We start from the raw sequence: 18,552 nt of genomic DNA, 5'->3' as shown, positions 1-18,552 counted from the left end.
AGAAACAGCAATGTTTAGAACAGATCACTATTATGTTGTAATGATGGAAATATAAAACAAAGTTGTCTGGCTGTGAGTGGGCGGGGCTTATCAATTAACCCGGTTCATCACGTGTACTAAGTTTGCTGGGTAACAGCGTCCAGTGAGAAGTGTGGTGCATGTCTCTGCCTGTATATGAGGCGCTTTAGACAGCTGTTTGGACAGATCGCTCGTGTTTCTGCCCTTACAAGCAAAAGTGTTGTTGCACTTGTGACATCGAGCATTGTCGGCATCGACTCTGGTGAAATGTAACCACACTTTTGAACATTCGTCACCATCGTCACGTGCAGGATCTCTTGTGCGTGCGCGTGTGTGTATGTATGCGCGCTGTAGCGTGTGTGAGAGAGAGCTGCCCACGCTTAACCTTATTGCAAATTAGAAACAGTTGCTGAGATTAAATGTGCAAGATAACATTTTTTTAGCAATAATACATTTATTTTCTTTATTCCTACAGTATCAAAAGCAGAGCCGATAACGTCGGAAGTTTGTCAATACTGCGGTATTTCATAATTCAGCCCTGTGGCCCGTTTGATACTGGGTTTTGGTACTCATCCCTACAGAGCAGAAGAACAGACACAAGTATTTCTATCGCAGAGTTCAAAGGGTTAAACAGCTTCATCTGTGTTCGTAGATCTCCTCTCTCTCCTGACTGCGTTCAGTGTCTGCTTGTTTTAGCTGCTCAATATAAAGTGGCATTTTAAAGCCTTTTGGGGCTTTGATAGTAAACAAATGTGTGCTTCAAAGGATGCCTCGAATAATGAAGTGAGTGTGCAGTCTCACCTGAAGCTTGAACACAGTTTTGATCAGTTAGCAGAGCGGAGCTCCGGCAGGAGGATTTTGAAAGGAGAGCAGGAAAGATCTTTTAAAAGTTAGAGCGTTCATATTTGATGTTGTACATTTTTGAAACACGATTTATTTAAATAAACTTTTAATAAACCTTTCTGAAAGTTTCTATTCTTCTTATCGCCCAGAGTAATGGAAGTTTTCCCAGGCTTTAAAATCCTGACACGCTGCAGGATAATAATCATTATACTGTTGATTTATTTCCTCAGGCTCAGGCTCGCTGCCACCGGATCGGTCAGAGCAAAGCGGTGAAAGTTTACAGACTGATCACCAGGAACTCGTACGAGAGGGAAATGTTCGACAAGGCCAGCCTGAAGCTGGGACTGGACAAAGCCGTCCTGCAGGACATCAACCGCAAAGGAAGCCTCAACGGGGTCAGACACTACTTCCTGTTAGATGTTTTAAGATTGTTGGATGTTGCACTGTATGTCTGCACATATATTTAAGCTGACACGTGGATTAGGAATGTAAAGAGCATTTATTCTAACCTGTCGTGTATGTCTCGGCAGGTGCAGCAGCTCTCTAAGCTTGAGGTGGAGGATTTGTTGAAGAAAGGAGCATACGGAGCTCTGATGGACGAGGAAGACGAGGGCTCAAAGTTCTGTGAGGAAGACATCGATCAGATCCTGCAGAGACGAACGCAGACCATCACCATCCAGTCTGAAGGGAAAGGCTCCACGTTCGCTAAGGTAGGAATGATTAATACAGGATACAGATATATTATCTCTATGAGACCAAGTTAGAAGAAAGTAAATGCTGCAAAGCGTTAGACCAAACATTTGGTTGAACGGCAGCATCTTTAACTTCTTCTGTCTCACAGTGTCTCTCTGTTTCTCTCCTTAGGCCAGTTTCATCTCCTCCGGCAACAGAACGGACATTTCTCTAGACGACCCAAACTTCTGGCAGAAATGGGCCAAGATCGCTGAGGTGGAGATCGACTCCAAATCTGAGAAGGTAAACAGATGGAGAGAAGAAAAAAAGCAGGAGAGTAACGTGAAGGGGTTTCAGACAAAAGGGGACGAAGACAATTGAAAGAAGTGAAGCTGAAGAAAGGGAGCAGAGAAAGATGGATGCTGAAGGGTAAACAGGATGAGTAAAAGAAAAGAGGTCAGTGGACTTCCTGCAAAGGCAGGATGAGATGGAGAAAGTGAGATGGGGAACAACATAAGGTTAGGGAATAAAAATGGATCTGATCCAAGTAAAGAGGAAGGTAGAGGGAGGGGGAGTTAAGCTGAGCATACTGGGAAAAGAGTAAATAAGGGCAGCAAGGAAAGGAGGGTAAGAAAATAGGATAACATGTCTTCCTTTCCGCTTCTCTTTCGTTCCCCTTTAGTCTGTTCTTTTCCTTTTTACTTCCCCCCTTTTCTGTGCGCTTTCGCCTCCCTTTTACATTTCACATTTCCCCTTGTTTGTTCTTTTTCTCCTTCTTTACTCTCTTTCCTTTTCCCTTACGTTTTTCTTCCTCCTCTCCTCTCCTCTCCTCTCCTCCCCCTCGTAACAGATGGAGCATCTTAATGAATGAAGCAGATTGCCCACCGAGCACCGCTGCTGTCTTCATACCTTGTGTGTGTGTGTGTGTGTGTGTGTGTGTGTGTACTATGACTTGGGCATTGAATCTGTAATAATGGCCTCCCCCGGTGAACAGAAGTTTCCTGTCTCTCCTGCTCTCTCCTCCTCAGGTGTTCCTCTTTAATGAAACAACCAGTGGAAGAAACTGTCGTCACATCTCAGCTCACCTTTCTTCTCCTCTCTCCCTCAGGAGTCCCTGGTGATCGACACGCCCCGGGTGAGGAAACAGACCCGTCACTATAACTCCTTCGAGGACGACGAGCTGATGGAGTTCTCGGAGCTGGACAGCGACTCGGAGGAGCGGCCGTGTCGGACCCGGCGACTCGGCGAGCGCAGCAGACGATACCTCAGAGCCGAGTGCTTCAGGGTCGAGAAGAACCTGCTCATCTTCGGGTACGTGAGACATACTTAAAAGTGTTTTTGGCTGCACATTTACACCTCCAACCCACACGCAGCTTTTAATTAAATGTGTAGAGCAGAGATATTTCCTTTTACCTGAAGAACATCTCCTCAGAAGCTTAAAAACGTGTTTTTTACTAGCAGGTTTGGCACAGACAAGATGTTTCCTGATAGCTGAAAGTTCCTTATCCAACTTATTGCAATTGAAATCTTGAATCTTAAAGAATAAAAGTTAAGATTTACTTTGTCCAATAAAAAGCTCATACCTTTTGGTTAACAGGCAATTCTGTTGTAAGCGAGCAAACGTCCCTGTGGTTTAAAGTAAAGAAAATAAATTCAGTTTGTGATCAAACTATTATTTTTAAATGTTTCAGCTGAGAAAATGTATATTTATTCTTCCTTCTTTGTTCCCTATCTACATGTTAACTCCCTTCCTTGCTCTCTCTGTCCAGGTGGGGTCGGTGGAAGGACATCCTGAACCACGGTCGGTTTAAATGGCACCTTGCAGAGAGAGACATGGAGGTGATCTGCAGGTAAGAAAAGTCTAAAATAAAAGTAATTTTACCTCAGAATTTACATCACAGATGAGGATGACCCATTGTTGTGAAAGCCTATCAGTGCTGAGATTCTCCTGATGTCCTGCAGAAAGGCTCAAACCCAAAGTCATTTTAAAGTAGTGTTCTTGTCGTCTTGCAGACAGACCTGACAAAGCATGAACTCAGACTTTTTACAAACCTGCATCATGATGTAGTTATTTCAGCATCCTTTCAGCCTATTTATTGTCATTAAATCTCAGTAGCATCTGTTTATTTTGGCTTCATAGCGCTGTAGTAAGACAGATTTCAGCCCACGTGTGACTTGCTAGATACAGTGAAACTGCCACTCAGCGGAGACAGATGGACAGGCGCTCCGCAGCTGAAACAGAACGCTGGTAGTTGGTGTCCATCAGAGAAAGAGGAGAGGAGATTAACCCAGCTGTGTGAGCCTCAGGATGACGATATGAACAGAGACATGATGGAGTTTAGTTTAGAAAAAATAAGATAATAGATAATATATTATTGTTGTTGTTGTTGTTGTGCAGGGCTCTGCTGGTTTACTGCCTGCGACACTACAAAGGAGACGACAAGATCAAGAGCTTCATCTGGGATCTGATCACGCCCACCAAAGAAGGCCAGGACCAGGCGCTGCTCAACCACTCTGGTTAGCATTTCACTCTTAACATGCACTACAGTGTTAGCCTGTGAGCCCCATCCTTTCAGTTAGCATTTTGCGAGCACTCCAGAGTGTACTCTTATAATTCATGATTGACTGTTTAGGGAGGGAAAAACATCAAAATCCATGCAGCAGAAAAATATATATCATCCTTTTTTTATTGCAAGAACTCGTCGTTCTATCTATAAAACTACATTCCCCACAATGCAACTCAAAACATATCAAAAGTTTGGTTAGTTGTGTATTGCTATTAGCAGCTAATTTAGCCTCGTACTGCTAGCCTGCAGACTACAGAGATTTTGAAGATCTCTTCTCTTTCACTCAACACGACACATTTTTTTCAGATTTGAAGCTTGTAGTCTTCTGACCAAACTGATGCTGTGATGTCAAAGTGACATCATCATTTATCCAACTTACACTGCTTCTTTTGGAGAAAGCTCTGTCTCTCTTTATCGCTTACTTTCATTAAGATGTTGGCATGTTGTTGGGAATAAACAAAGTCCAGAGTGGGCAGATAGTTAGTAAATCCCCTCCTGTCTTTGTCTCAGGTTTGTCGGCTCCGGTTCCTCGGGGTCGGAAGGGGAAGAAGCTGAAGAACCAGCTGACTGTTCCGGAGCTGAAGAATGCTGACTGGCTGGTGCACTGTAACCCGGAGGTGGTGCTGCAGGACGACAGCTACAAGAAACACCTCAAACAGCACTGCAACAAGTCAGTGCACAAACTGTTTTATTTACATACATACTTACACGGTTATCAAACTGAGGAAGCTTGTTGGCAGAAGCACTCTTATTCACAGTGTCGCTGAGGTTACGAAGCATCTCTTCCCTCTCTGTCTCTCCTCAGGGTGCTGCTGAGGGTGCGGATGCTGTACTACCTGAAGGTGGAGGTTTTAGGGGAGGCTGCCAATCAATCTTCAGAGGGGATTTCTGCCAGGTAAGATTTACACACCTGTAAACCAGAACGTTATTCGTCTGTTTGATCAGATGGTTGGTTGATTTGTGGATAAGCGATATACTGTTTTCATTATTTATTGATTTGTTTTGTGCTTCTTGTGTGAGTAAACTGAAACTGAAGCGATGAGGCTCTGCAGGTTTCTGATTGACAGATTGGATGTTTGTCTGCTCGTATTTCAGTCTCCACACTGACAGCGCAGTTTGACTCTCTCTCTCTCTCTCTGTGTGTGTGTGTGTGTGTGTGTGTGTGTGTGTGTGTGTGTTGACAGTAAGCTGGAGGTGGCGCTCCCTGACATCGACTACATCGAGATCCCGGCGTCGTGGTGGGACACAGACGCTGACAAGTCTCTGCTCATCGGAGTCCACAAACACGGTGAGAGCTGCTGGAGACTCACAGCCTGATCACTTCCTGACATGAACCACGTTTGGGTTATTTCTTTAAGGTTACATGAGAACAGTTTATTTATTTTATGAGATTATTTTCGTGTTTTCATTTTGCAATAACTTGGATATTATTGTCTTTAGTTTTTACCTTTTTTTTCTTTTTAAAATTGTCAAAAAAAAGTTTTGGATGTTTGGATTTTCATCAATAGTTTTTCTGTGTGTGTGTTTGACCACCAGTTTTAATTGTGTGTGTGTGTGTGTCACTGTGTGTCCCTGTGCAGGGTACGAGCGGTACAACGCCATGCGAGCTGACGCAGACCTGTGTTTCCTGGAGAGAGTGGGGATGCCTGACGTCACAGCTCTGTCTGCAGAACAGGGAGGAGGGGAGGGGGCTTCAGACATGGCTGACAGGTACAGTACTCACATACATGATCTCACACACACACACACACACCCACACACACTGTATTTTCCCCTTTAACAAATTCCTTTTCCTCTCTTTTATTTGTTTTTCAATTGGGCAACTTTAACTTTAACTTTAAAACAAAATTTCTTGGCCATGAAAAGGTCTCGACGGGATGGCGATAAAATTAATGTCAATAACAACGATAAACTTTTTATGTTTTGACACGATGTGGAGACGTCTAACAGCCAATCACACAGCAGGAAAAGGGACATGAGCCAGCCAGTCTGCAGGTTAAGAACATGAACACTTCCCCCTGCAAAGCACTGTTTGGGCTGCAGGTGAAGAAAGTCTTCTGTAGAAGATACAGAAAAATGAGGGAGACTGAGGTGGAAGGTGACCTGAAATATTTACCTGTCAAGGCAAACATTTACTGTTCATTTGGCAGGTGACAGGTTCTAATTCTCCCCCTCCTTCCACCATTCACTGCTTCTTTTCCTCTCTGTAGTATCGTTCACAGCAGGCGCCAACGCTGGTGTTAAAAACACTTCCTGTCTTCTCTGAGGCCATGTTTGTTTTGGGCGACAGCGGCACCTCTTCGCCCACACACCTGCTTTACATACCGAGTGTGAACAACAGGATCATGAACACACTAAAATACGAATAAACATGCAAAGAGACACCAGGGTTTAAATTGTGTTCATGTTTTAAGGTTAGCTATGAAGGGCACGTGCACAGCTGCAGGTGTAAGAGCGTTAAGTGTTTAATTATCGCTGGAACCTTCTGCTGAGCTCTGAAAGGTGCATGCTTCTTCCTCACAACAGCTGCGAGAGCCATCCTCACAAGTCATTTTCACTGCTCTTCAGAGTCCTGCAAGAAGGACCTGTGCGTTATATTGAATCCAGAGAAGAATAACTGAGCCAGAGAAAAAAGAGTAGAGTGAGAAACGCAGTGTGTAAATGTATTTTCTGGCTGCTGCAGAGCGATGAAGATGAGCCGCTCCGGAGGCTTTGATCCTCCTCCTGAAGGTAATTGAAGTTGTCAGTCGTTTTGTCGTTGGTTCAACCTGAAGCTGTTCCAGCTGAGCGCGGTGACGAGTGGCGGGGAAACCGTCTAGTCTCAAAGTGTGAACTCTGTTTGAACAGGAAGTAAAAAAAATATATAAATGCACAGAGGAGAACTTTATAAGGATGAGTTAGTGCTCGCGGAGACACAGGACATGCTGAGGCTCAAAACCTGCATAGAAACTTCAAAAGTGTTTCGATTACGGAAATACGTCGATTTGTATAACATGCGTCGATGCGTCGTGTTAAGAACTGGAGCACAGTCAGGTTATGTGCATGCAGAAACAGATCTTGTCACTCATCTCTCGCTGTCAAACTTGGGGGTAAGAACCAGGTCCAGCTCAAGGCATACGTGATATAGGCGGTCTCCTGGGCGCCACGCTCCGAGGACCGCTGACTTGAGCCTCAAACGTTTAGAATGAAGCGGTACGATGTTAAACATAAGCTTAACTTTCTCTCTGCTCCGCTCGTATTTACCGTTACTCTGCCGCTCTCTCTCTCTCGTACTTGCTCGACCACTTAGAAATGTTTCGGTCATAAACGATTGGTTCAAAAAGAACTAATCTTTTTAGTGAACGGAATAATCTGTTCAATTCCATGCATTGATTCGTTCACTCTGCTTTGCTCGCGGCTTCCCAATCCCTTCCTTCTTCCTTTTAGAAAACCAGACTGATTTATGTTAGCACGCACCAAAAGCCTTTTGGAGGAGGGCTGTATCAAATGACCATGTCATTGCTGGTTAGGAGAACAACAGTATCACTTGACCGAATGTGTCTCTCTCTCTCACACACACTCACTCGTCCACTGAACGAGAATGGTCCTCGTCAACGATACGGATTAGGAACGAAAGTGGGGCTAAGGTATTTTATATCTTTTGCACAGGGTATTTAAAACCTGTAACACTTTGTCATGACTCAGCTTGTGAGCCAAGACAAAAGGAGGAAACAGACGGTCGTTCTAACGGAGCGATGTAAAGGTCTGTGTTGTATGGTGTGAAATAAAACTACAAAGATGGCTGAAACCATTTGAACAATATCCAGTTGCCATGGAGAGCAAGAGGAAGAGAGAGAACCACACACAGGGAGGGTCAGGTCTTAGTGTGCACGGAAGCCCCGCCTACCAGGAACCTGTAACGCAGAAATGAGGAAGGAGGAAACACGAAGCAGGAAGGCCGTCAAAGACTCGGCCCCATTATTCTGCTTAAATGACTCGTGTTATGACTCCTTTAGATTAGCTTTCACAGTTAAGGGATTTGAAGCATTTAAAAGAAACAACATCAAAATATGCAAAAACAACAACGTCAGACCATTTACTTTACAGAGTGTAGATGGGTTAAAAGATTGAGTCTGGTCATTTGAAGGGTTTTTAAAGGAGCTGCTGTGTGTTAAAAACTTGATGCAACCACATGCAGCATTTTATTGTTCTGCTGTTTAAAGTCTTAACTGTGACTTTATTCAGTTTTTATGGCGGAGCAACATGAAGGCGGCGTTTTATTCATATTTGTCTTTCTTTCATTCACGCATGAGATCGGATGAGATGTGCTGCTTTGTTATGAGAGTTAAAACTTTTCCTCTTCACACCGTTTCTCGTCTCGGGACATTTAAACTCAAAGCTTCTTTCAACACACAATAACAGCTGCACAGTGGACTCTACTGACTCACACTGAATCATAACATCTGATCACATTCTGTGTTCATCCTGCATTAAAACAGATTTGTAGTCTTCTTTTTGTTTTCTGCTGACATCATCAAACATGAAGACAGTGTGCGTTAACACTTCCTGTTCTTTTCTCTGTTTTAAATCCTCCCCTAACATGTGACGACCTCTGTCGTGTATCTGTTTAGCAGGACGTCTTCGCCGCTCTTATTGAAGCGTTTGTCTCTTTTATTTCGTCAGTGTTTGCAAACCGGAGGAGACGAAGGACGACGCTGAGAGCAAAGCTGACGGAGGAGAGGACAGAGACGAGAGCAGCAAGGTGAACAGGAAGTCCATTAAAACATCTCACTGTCTTTTATTCTCCGTCCTCTAACTACCTGAGTTTCACTTCACTGTTCAGAGACACATTTTATGACCTCTGTGGTCTCTTTAGATAAAAAGCCTAATTAAGTGAAATATTCCTCTGGGGACACTTTCTTAAATTGGATAAAAGGCGGACCAGCGTGGCCTTTAAGCCCTTTAAAAACAAAGATGTAGAGTTAATGATGCATTTAAATCCCAAGCAACACTTTTAATATTAAAACAAATCATGTTATAAAAAATGTGATCACTTTTCATTTATCTTTGTTTTTTGCCTGTTTTTAAACTTCTGTGTGTTTCTGCAACACTGTCGTCTCAATCTGCAGTTTACTCAGGAAGAATAATGTATAATAGTTTTATAATTATAATAATAAATGCAGTGTAATTACATCCACAGGCAACACAAATGAATATAAGCAATGATAAGATTATGGTACATATCAGAGCTATTATTAAAAACAGGGGTGAGAAAGTGAGTTGGAGGAGAAGAGTAATATTCAGAGAAAAAACTTGAAAATTCTGAGATTAAAGTCGAAAATTTGCGTAAATATGAGATCACAAAGTCATTCATTTAAAACAAATCCTCTCTGCACACCTACCCAAGCACGTAACGCACTTAATATAGTCACCAGCGACACAACAAAACGACTGAAACCACTGATTTAAAGTCCTTTTAGTTGACGTCATGAGTGCGTAGTGTGTGATGGTAAGCCCTGGGGCAAACGGGGAGCATAGAAACGTGTGTTTTTGCAGCACAGGGTCGCTCAGTCTTTCTCCTCTATGAAGTCTGCTTCTTGTGTGCAGAGAAAATAGGTTAAATATGCTCCGAGCTCCATGCCATGCACGCCTGTGTAAGCGTCAGAGCAAGCAGGGCAGAGAAGAGAAACAGGTGAATTGAGAGGGAGGGGGCCGTGAACCCCAACATACTTTTTTTTCGGGAGGGTCGCGACTCAAAAAAGTTCCGATAAACACGATTTTACTGTTTTTTGTTTCTCCCAAGTATATGACTTTATAATCCCATAAATTTGCCATTTTTTTCTGGTAAATTTACGACTTAAATGTCAGAATTTCCAAGTTTTTTCTCAAATGATTGCTTTTCTCCTCTGTCTCCATTTGGCCCTAAAACACTGTCGTAATTTTGTAACATTAATGCAACTAAATAAGTTCTTACTCGATTTAATTGAATGCTTAGAAACGGGACATTTCTGCCGCCTGAGATACATCATTCATCTCAAATATCAGGTTTTGTTTACCAAATGCTAAACATACTTAAAATTGTGAAGATAAAAGCTGCAGAAGTTGTTCTAAAAAATAATTGGATCTGTTCTTTTCATGTTGATGTTCTCTGTTTGCTAATATCTGCGTGTCTTTAATTCACAGGGAGAGGAAACCTGCTCGAGCACGGATACTTCAGACAAGCCTGACAGCACAGGACCAGGTCAGACAGAATGTCATATTCATAAACGTACCTGTTAATAATAATGATGTAGAGTCAGTTTGCGAACTCAAACAGGAAACAGATCTTTATATTTAAGATCCACAGACATGGAGCATGAAATCATGTCATTGACTGGTTTAAAATGTCGTGTCACCTGCAGGTCTCAAAGGTAATTTAAACCATCATTTCAAGTATTCAAGTAGTAAGTATTCATTTTCAGACCTTCAGACAGAATAATATCATTCTCTCCAGGACTAATAAGTCAGAGAGGTTGTCTCCCACGACGGCTCATATTTAAGCCCGTCTCACCTCCAGCTGAAGTCTTCATCTCACGGCTGCTCTCAGAGAGCAGACGATCCAGTGTGTGAAATGAGTTCGCACTGTTTTAATGGAGCTCACCGTCTCAGCGGGAACATTAAATGGACATCTAATAGCTGAATAGCACTCTGGAGAAAGAGATTATCCACACAATGATACAAACATCCTGTTAGCAGTTTTACTGCTGTAAACGAGGGAATATAACAGATGCAGTCATATTGGAAAAATCATGTTTATTCCTTCTATTAATCCCTTTTTAGTATTCTGAACATGCAGATACTTTAAGGCAGAATATTAACAGAGTTTGTTTTATCATTTTGGTTGTTTTTTTGGCCTTTTATGTGTTTTTGGAGAGAGAGGACAGTGGATAGTGTTGGAAACAGGGTGGGGGGAGAGGGTGGGGATGACGCGGTAAAGGGCTGAGGGTGGGAGCTGAACCCGGGGCCGCTGCATCGAAGACTGTAGCCTCTGTACATGGGACGCGTGATTTAACCGCTGAGCTAAACCGGGAAGTTCTGTGGTTTAAAGTGAGAATTTTAGGATCTGTTCAAATCCAAGCCGGAATAAAGTAAAACTTTCATTTCAAACATTCAGTTTTCATAAAGTTAAAACTCTTACAAATAGCTTTTTCTTATTGGTAAATTAAGCAGCCGTTCATACGCACAGCATGTCACCAAATAAACCTTTTGATTTACATGATTACCAATATGCTTTATATCTCTAGAGTTCTTCTGCATTCACAAGGATTCAGGCGAGCGGTCAACAGCAAACCAGGTTCATTTTAGTAAACAAGAGCAGTGAAATTAGGGGAGGTCGGGGTAAAGATAAAGGCCGGACTGAAACTGTGCTGGAAGGCTGAGAAATAAAAATGTAGCGTCCAGTGCCAGTTTGAATTCGTAGTCTTGTTTATTTTTATGCTGAAGATTCCTTAGTTTATTGATAAATTAGCTTAATTTAGTAGTTGGACCTCCCTGTCAGACTACAGCTGCTCTGTGTTCAGGATAAAGAAGGATGGCGATGGTTTGGAGGAGTTTGGCTTTGTTTGAAAACATGCATCTGTTTACTCTGACTATTGATTTTATACACGTACCATATCTCTTTGTTGGTAGCAGGGTTAAAGCTCCTGAGAGGAGTTTTTCGCTAGTTCTTAAACAGAGTGAAATTAATTCTGATGACTCTATATGAGCTACAAAAGCAAACCAGACCATCAGCGACAACATTGATTTTTCTACATGGGTATCTTTAATGCCTGAAACTGCTGGCACGGGGGGTAGATGTGAGGAAGACAAAGCAATTAACTGCACGCTGCCTTTGTTTACATTTCCAGGGCAAAAATTTGAAGTGAGTGATACATATGACTGTTAAAGAAAGCAGCCACCACTTAAGCATGTACAGGACAAAGTCAGCAGAGAGATGAGATGTACTGCTTTGTCCACAGGGGGCGCCAAAATCAACACAAACTCAGTTCATCACAGGAGTTTTAAACATGAAACATGCAGATCTTGTAGCAGCAGCAGCTTCACTCATTTACACACAAACAGGAAGTAAAAATGTGTCTTTTCCTGTAGACTCTCATATGTCAGGTGACCTGTGCGCCCAGGATGCCACACTGGTCACCACGACGACGACATCAGGAACAGGTACTGGTGTGGCAGCTCTCCATGTTGTCCAGGCTCGCCCCCTCTGGCCCACCGGCCCCGCCCTGACGGCCCGTTTACGACGCCTGATCACCGCCTACCAGCGCTTCACGCTGCGCCGCGAGCCTATGCTGAGACACGACTTCCTGCTTCACGACGGCCTCGTCGGCATGGGGATGGGAGGAGGCGGAGCCGCTCACGGTCATCACGCCGGGGGGCCGCTGGCGTGGCAGCTGGGCGAAGAGCTGAGGAGGTGTACTGTGGTCGCCACCGAACCCGACCCGCTGTTTCTGGAGTGGCAGAGGAGGTGACAACGTTTGAAACAAATGAATCACATAATCCTATATCAAACTTGACTGTGTAACTTCCTGTGTAAATCTTTGCCTCCTCTGTCACATCTCAGGTGGACTCGTCGGGAACAGGCAGATTTTTACCGCACCGTGTCGTCGTACGGGGTGGTGTACGACCCGGACAGGAAGTCCTTCGACTGGTCCCAGTTCAGAGCGCTAGCTCGACTGGAGAGGAAGACGGACGAGAGTCTGGAGCGATACTTCAACTCCTTCATCAACATGTGCAGGACGGCCTGCAAACTGCCTCCAAGGAAGGAAGAAGGTATTTTGTATGATCACACTCACAGGCAACGCGGGAATCAGCAGTAAAATCAGATGGTGTAAAGAATGTACAATATACTGCCTTCCTCTCTGCACCTCTCATACCCTCCTCATGCTTCTATCTTCACCTCCATGCTGATGTTGGCTGTCTCCCTCTGGTTTCTTTCAGGGTTGGTGGATCCGGCTGTGCTCGTGGAGCCTCTGACAGAAGAGAGAGCAGCGAGGACGTTATATCGCATCGAGCTGCTGCGCAAGATCAGAGAGCAGGTGAGCTCTTTGTAGAACGAAGGCATCATCATTAGTCCCAGTTGCTACTGCTGGAACTTAGGGTGTAAATGACTTCAAAGTTTAGCGACAACACAAGACTTTAGGTCAGAGCATTGATGGAGACAAAAGTGAGCTTCATTCATCTCCCTGACTTTTCATCTGCAGCGTTTGATTCGTGCAGTTTGTGTTAAAAATAGCTCTTTTCTTCTACAAAAGCTCGTCCCAGCGACGTCACATGTTGCTTCAAAGTGATAAAGAAAAGACCAGTTTCTTAGTGTCAAAGGGAATGCAGATGTTTTCTGTTTGTAGATTTAGAGTTAAAAGGCAAACAGGAGCTTTGTAAATACTGTCAGGTAATCGCCGCTCGCTGGCAGCTTTGTTGCATCTTGTTTGCATCACCCAGAGCATGAAGTCAGCTGTAGTACCAGCGCTGACAACAAACTCATCCTATTAGCAGATAAGAAAAACAATAGAAGGTAAACAGTTCATGAAGTCTCACCTCTAACCCGCCTCCTCCTCCCCGCAGGTCCTCCGTCACCCTCTGATCTCGGGCCGCCTCCAGCTGTGCCGCCCCTCCCTCTACCTCCCTGTGTGGTGGGAGTCCGGCAAACACGACCGGGACCTCCTCATCGGGGCCGCGCGCCACGGCTTGAGCCGCACCGACTTCTACATCCTGAACGACCCCCAGCTGAGCTTCCTGGAGGCTCACAGGAACTACGTCAGGGGTCACCCCTCCCATCTGCACGCTCATCATCACCCCCACCACCCGGGCTTACAGACTCATCCTGGTATCTCCTCTTCATGCTCCTCCTCCTCGTCTCACCCACAGCTGCCTCACCCTCACTGCTGTCTGTACGACTCCGGTCTGGGTCGACACTCCCCTCAGCCTCCTGAATACCCCCACCATTCCTCCCACCATCACCATCACCACCATCCAGGGCCTCCATCAGCTCCCTCTCCTTCCTCTTCTTCCTCCTCTCACCCTCACCTCCACCCTCCCCCACCTGCCTCCCCCAGTCTGGGGATAGTTCCTGGTTCACGGGGGGATTTCCTGGACTGTCCCCCCCTTGATGAGAGTCTGGAGCTGGGCTCGCTGCATCATGACGCCATGTCTGCGGATGGTTTACACGGAGGGAAGACGTCCAAAGACGCCCTCAACGGTTTCCCATTTAACTCGGCTGCAGGAGGTCAGAGCATGCTCAACTCGTACGGTGTGGGAGGAGCTGACCTCGACTCCAAACTGAGGAGTGACGTGCTCGTTGGAGAGCAAGGATCCTCGGAGGAAACCGGGCTGATGGCGCCGTCTGTGGAGCTCGATCAGTTACAGGTACAAAATTAAGACCCTTTAAATTATATATAAACCAACATGTGTGCTGCCTTTTCAATCAAAGTTTATGTGCATCATTATCTCTCCTGCAGGCTCCCTGGGACGGCACAGACCACTCCAGTCCGGCTCACCACATGTTCAATGAGTCCGATCCCATCCTGGGCCCCTCCACTCTGGAGACCGGCTTTCTGGAGGAGGAGGACGAGGAGGCGCAGGGGGGAGACAGAAGACAGGAGGAAGGTGGGACTCTGGAGGAGTGTTTGGGCCTCCCTCCTTCCTCCTCTCCCTCCCACCCCTCAGCGGGAGACTCTGTGGAGCCACTCTCTTCCAGTTACATGCTCTTCAAGGTGGGTGTGTGCGTCCTGTGATGTCGTTTACTTTTTACGATGACACTGGAAACGGCAGATGTGTGCAAAATCATGCTGATGATGCTTGAATGCATTTATATGATAATGGTATGCTCCACATGAGAGTAAAGTCACACAAACTTCAGCATCTCTTGACACAATCCTCACTTTTGTTCTATGGACTCAGGACATCGGTGTGAGCGAGGAGCCAAGCGCGGATCAAACCGACCTGTCAGCGAGCCCCCCTCCTCCCTACGTCCCCCCTCCTCCGCTCTCTCTGTCTGACATCACTGCTCACGAGCCGCACGACAGGCTGGGCCACTCTGATGTCACCGAGAGCCTGACCAACCCTGTGGAGGAAGTAGGAGGCCAGGATGGAGGCGCCGGGTTTGAGTTTGATGACAAGGAGGAGGAAGACGTGGACGACCTGTCGAGGGCGGCTGCGGGGAAGAAAAAAGATCTGGAAAGAGAGGAGGAGGATGAAGAGCAAGGTAATCCCAACACTCTTTGTTCTTGTCAGTTTGACCTAAAATATGTAAAAAAAAAAGTACCAAAAACAAACAAACCCTCTAACATCCTTCCTGTTTTTATCTTTTCAGGAGCCGACCAGAGATTGGGAGTCCTGAATCCACCGATGGGCGTTCCAGATATGGATGGTATAGACCCGCAGCCGAGCCTTGGAGAGCAGGAAGAGAGGATGGAGGTATCAAACCAACTACCCAACGACCTTCAGGGGAGCTTAGAACAATCGGAGCCCAAAGAGGAGTTAACTCAGGGCATGCACACTTATCTCGGGAAGCTGGAACAGGAGGGAAGCCTCGCTTGTCCTGAGTCGATTGAAGAGCCTGGAGAGGAAGTGGATGGGATGATTTTGTATCCAACAGTGGAAGAAGACACGATGGAGAACTCTCTCGACAATGACACATTGATGGGGAATGCAACCGGAGAGTTTGTGCAAGATCCAGAGCATTCCAGAGAGGATGGTCCCGTGGATCTAGCAGATCAAGTGGACGAGATCTCAGAAGGGCGGATTGATCATGTTGCTCTTATGCAAGTTCCATCCTGCGGTGAAAAGGCTTTAAAACAACTTGACGTCAAACCCAGTGAGATGGAGCTGGAGAGCATTTACTCAGAATACGCACAACCTTCTTGCACCTCTGTTTCATCTCCGAAAGATGATTCCTCCTTAAAGAGAGGCCTTGAAGCTGATATCAAAACCGAAGTGTCCATGGATCAGGAAAACTTTGAAGGGCCAGCTGAAGATCTGAACTTACCAGACGGTTACAGAGACTCTAAGAGCAGAGCCCTGATGTTCTCCCATGACCAGGACACCAAGGTCAATCTGTTTGGCCAAACTGAAATCAAAGTTTCCCCTCATCTTTCTGCAAGTATTGACACAAAGCCTTCAGGTCTTAAATTTCCTCTTTTAGCAGAAAGTGGTGAAGAAAAGAAACCGGAGTCTTTGGACCTGCCAATCAAGGTGGAAGAAACCAAGACAGAGATGTTTGAGGACATCTACCCTGACAGCTCTGAAGTCAAACACGGACTTTCTTATGCTGTGAAGTCAGAGCACTTGGTGACCAAGTGTGAGCAGGAGGACTGTCCTGTGAAAGCAGAAACTCCTGAGACCAAACCTGAGGATCTGAGCCTTCCCATGAAGCCCGAGATCGACGACAGTAAACCTGAAGTCCTCCAGTTTGCAGCCTACTCAGAAGGTGCTGAAATCAAACCGGAAGCCAAACCAGTAAATCTGGTGTTTGCTGCCTTTCCAGGTGGATCCAAGCTAAAGACCGAGACAAAGCCGGAGAGTCTGGAGTTCACAACGTACCCAGACAGCTCAGAGATCAAACCTGAGGCCAAACCAGAGGGTCTCGAGTTCAGAGCTCTACCCGAGGTCAAAGCTGAGACCAAGCAAGAGCTGCTGGAGGCCGACAGCACGGTCCTGACCCCGAAGCTGGAGCTGGCAGACGGACTGGTGGTGAAAGGACAGGTGAAGGAGGAGAGGCCAGCTACACCAGGTAACCACCGTCAGACAGAAGAGCTGTAACTAAAGGTTATTTAGGTATAATCTATGTGTTGATTGTTAATCTATTGGTTCAGACAGCACAATGCCCAAATCCAACTGTAATAGGACCGAAGGATCTCTTCTAATTAATGATGTTTAACCTCCTCTTCCTCAGTGCCTGTATCAGAAGGTTACGTTAGCAGCCCGAGGTTTGCGACTCCGATTTCCATGTGTGAGATTCCCGACAGCCTCCATGACAGCAGGGAGCCGACCATCGCCCAGCTGCTGCAGGAGAAAGCTCTCTACTCGTTTTCTGAGTGGCCCAAGGTACTACAGTCTGATTTGTCCCTCAAATGTTCCACATGTCGATGTTTATTTTCCCATCGAACGAAACGTACCATATCACCACCTCAAAGGCAATTCTATGTACTTTTAAGCTATCATCCAGATATCTTTTTTAGCACGAAACATACCAAATGTTCCATTCTGTTTCAATAACAAAATGAGCCTTATTTTTTCCTTTTTCCCCGCCAGTTTACATTACCATCTTAATTGGATTACTTTAGTCCTAAGCTGTTTTCTCGCTCCCCGTAGGACCGCGTCATCATAAACCGCCTGGACAGCATCTGTCACGCCATCCTGAAGGGGAAGTGGCCCTCATCCAGCGAGCAGTACGACTCCCCCGGCTCCCTCCCTGCTAACTCCTGCCTGGCTAACAGTTTAGCCCAGCAGCAGCACCAGAGAGCGGGCTACCTCCCCACCACGGTCGCCAGCTCCGTCACCGGCCAGCCGAGGGTCCAGCAGACGAGTCCCGCGCTCGGGTTCTCCATCCCGCCCCCCCTCACAAGACTGCCTAAGGTGAGAACGTCCTGTGACCTGATGAATGGATGGATTAACTCCCTTTATTGTACATATCTTTGCATCTGTCATCTGTCCACATTTATCTCCACTTCTCACACCATGGTTCATACAAGAGGTGTCCAGTTTGCACTGCTAACAATACTGATAATACTAATAATTAAAATGATTGTAGACTCCTGATAGATAACAGACTGATAAAGAATCTGCAAAGTACATAAAATAAATTTGTACATGACTTGCTTTTCAATGTTTGCATGTGCCACTGTCACCTTGTAGGACATGTGATGTCAAGTTAATGACTCAACAACAAAGTTTATTTAGATATGTGTTTTTTTCTCAAATATTTTACCACCTAAAAACGATTTAAAAGCCACGATATAAAAAATTATAATTCCTCCTGGGCTCTCCGTCACCAGAAGGTCACTCTCACTCTCTCGTGCGAGAACACGCCCACCCTGCCGAGCTAACACCAGCATCAAGGTTACCATTGCGCTATCATGCTAACTGCCAGTTACCGTTGTGTAGCATGCTCACCGCCGGTTAGCTTGCCCTACCCGGTTTGAGGCACCTACCTGTCAAACAGAAAGAAGGCCAACTCTGCATCGCTCTTTCACCATGTTCGCCGGTCTGAATGGGTCCTAGCTGCTAATTTGAACCACTCCAACACTCACCTACACGCTGTGATTGGCTCAGGGAACCACAACAGCGCCCCTCCTGAAAACATCCCGTGCAAAGCAAAACAACAGAACAGATGCAGAGGGAAGGGTCTCACAAGGGTCTGCACACACACTCACCAACACACATGTATAGAGGCCCATAAGTGATGATTTATATTATAGTTGTAAAAGTTTATATTTTA

The 18,552-nt window shown here is 45.5% G+C and overlaps 1 protein-coding gene across 5 annotated transcripts in view; it reads left to right on the top strand.

Annotated features, from left to right (window-relative positions):
• Window positions 1–18,552, top strand: part of chd6 (chromodomain helicase DNA binding protein 6) — an 82,546-nt gene that overhangs the window by 56,884 nt on the left and 7,110 nt on the right. For 4 of the 5 annotated variants that reach the window (XM_069679032.1, XM_069679035.1, XM_069679031.1 and 1 more), the window contains exons 20-40: window positions 1,092–1,256; window positions 1,392–1,571; window positions 1,726–1,836; window positions 2,642–2,844; window positions 3,303–3,383; window positions 3,932–4,050; window positions 4,611–4,770; window positions 4,906–4,995; window positions 5,285–5,388; window positions 5,681–5,810; window positions 8,763–8,841; window positions 10,263–10,320; window positions 12,207–12,582; window positions 12,679–12,887; window positions 13,056–13,153; window positions 13,680–14,480; window positions 14,573–14,827; window positions 15,015–15,318; window positions 15,427–16,845; window positions 17,008–17,159; window positions 17,427–17,690. In XM_069679032.1, coding sequence (XP_069535133.1) covers window positions 1,092–1,256; window positions 1,392–1,571; window positions 1,726–1,836; window positions 2,642–2,844; window positions 3,303–3,383; window positions 3,932–4,050; window positions 4,611–4,770; window positions 4,906–4,995; window positions 5,285–5,388; window positions 5,681–5,810; window positions 8,763–8,841; window positions 10,263–10,320; window positions 12,207–12,582; window positions 12,679–12,887; window positions 13,056–13,153; window positions 13,680–14,480; window positions 14,573–14,827; window positions 15,015–15,318; window positions 15,427–16,845; window positions 17,008–17,159; window positions 17,427–17,690 — 5,358 coding nt within the window. The remainder of the gene's footprint in view (window positions 1–1,091; window positions 1,257–1,391; window positions 1,572–1,725; window positions 1,837–2,641; window positions 2,845–3,302; window positions 3,384–3,931; window positions 4,051–4,610; window positions 4,771–4,905; window positions 4,996–5,284; window positions 5,389–5,680; window positions 5,811–8,762; window positions 8,842–10,262; window positions 10,321–12,206; window positions 12,583–12,678; window positions 12,888–13,055; window positions 13,154–13,679; window positions 14,481–14,572; window positions 14,828–15,014; window positions 15,319–15,426; window positions 16,846–17,007; window positions 17,160–17,426; window positions 17,691–18,552) is intronic. The other variant, XM_069679034.1, reaches the window with a different exon arrangement.

This window comes from Semicossyphus pulcher, unplaced genomic scaffold (genome assembly GCF_022749685.1).
Source record: "Semicossyphus pulcher isolate SPU_LCO1_2020_fin unplaced genomic scaffold, fSemPul1.0.p SCAF_3, whole genome shotgun sequence".
Classification (NCBI taxonomy): Eukaryota; Metazoa; Chordata; class Actinopteri; order Labriformes; family Labridae; genus Semicossyphus; species Semicossyphus pulcher.
Note: the sequence above shows the minus strand (reverse complement) of the source record. Positions and strands in the feature narration are given on the sequence as shown.